Source organism: Monopterus albus, unplaced genomic scaffold (genome assembly GCF_001952655.1).
Source record: "Monopterus albus unplaced genomic scaffold, M_albus_1.0 scaffold2144.1, whole genome shotgun sequence".
NCBI lineage: Eukaryota > Metazoa > Chordata > Actinopteri > Synbranchiformes > Synbranchidae > Monopterus > Monopterus albus.
In genome coordinates, this window is record NW_018130019.1 from 1943 (window position 1) to 2389 (window position 447).

General features: G+C 45.4%; 1 protein-coding gene across 1 annotated transcript in view; it reads right to left on the reverse strand.

The window, feature by feature from the left end:
* Positions 1-439, reverse strand: part of LOC109953935 (zinc finger protein 678-like) — a 2371-nt gene extending 1932 nt beyond the window's left edge. The window contains exon 1 of the mRNA XM_020589371.1: positions 7-439. Within this exon, the coding sequence (XP_020445027.1) occupies positions 7-414 (408 nt within the window). The 5' untranslated portion in view covers positions 415-439. The remainder of the gene's footprint in view (positions 1-6) is intronic.
* Between the last annotated feature and the right edge of the window lie 8 nt (positions 440-447).

The following is a 447-nucleotide window of genomic DNA, read 5'->3' on the forward strand; positions in this document are numbered from 1 at the left end:
AAAAGCTGACCCACACTGGTCACAGCTGTATGGCTTCTCCCCAGTGTGAATACGTTGATGGGATTTTAGATGCTCCAACTGTGTAAAAGCTGAGCCACATTGGTCACAGTTGTATGGCTTCTCTCCAGAATGAATACGTTGATGGACTTTGAGATTCCCCATCTGATTAAAAGCAGACCCACATTGGTCACAGTTGTACGGCTTCTCTCCAGTGTGAATACGTTGATGGGATTTTAGACTCCCCAATTCCCTAAAATCTGACTCACACTGGTCACAGCTGTACAGCTTCTCTCCAGTGTGAATAAGGTGATGGGATTTTAGATGGTCCAACTGTCGAAAAGCGGACCCACATTGGTCACAGTTGTATGGCTTCTCTCCAGAATGAATACGTTGATGGGCTTTGAGATTCCCCATTTGATTAAAAGCGGACCCACATTGGTCACAGTT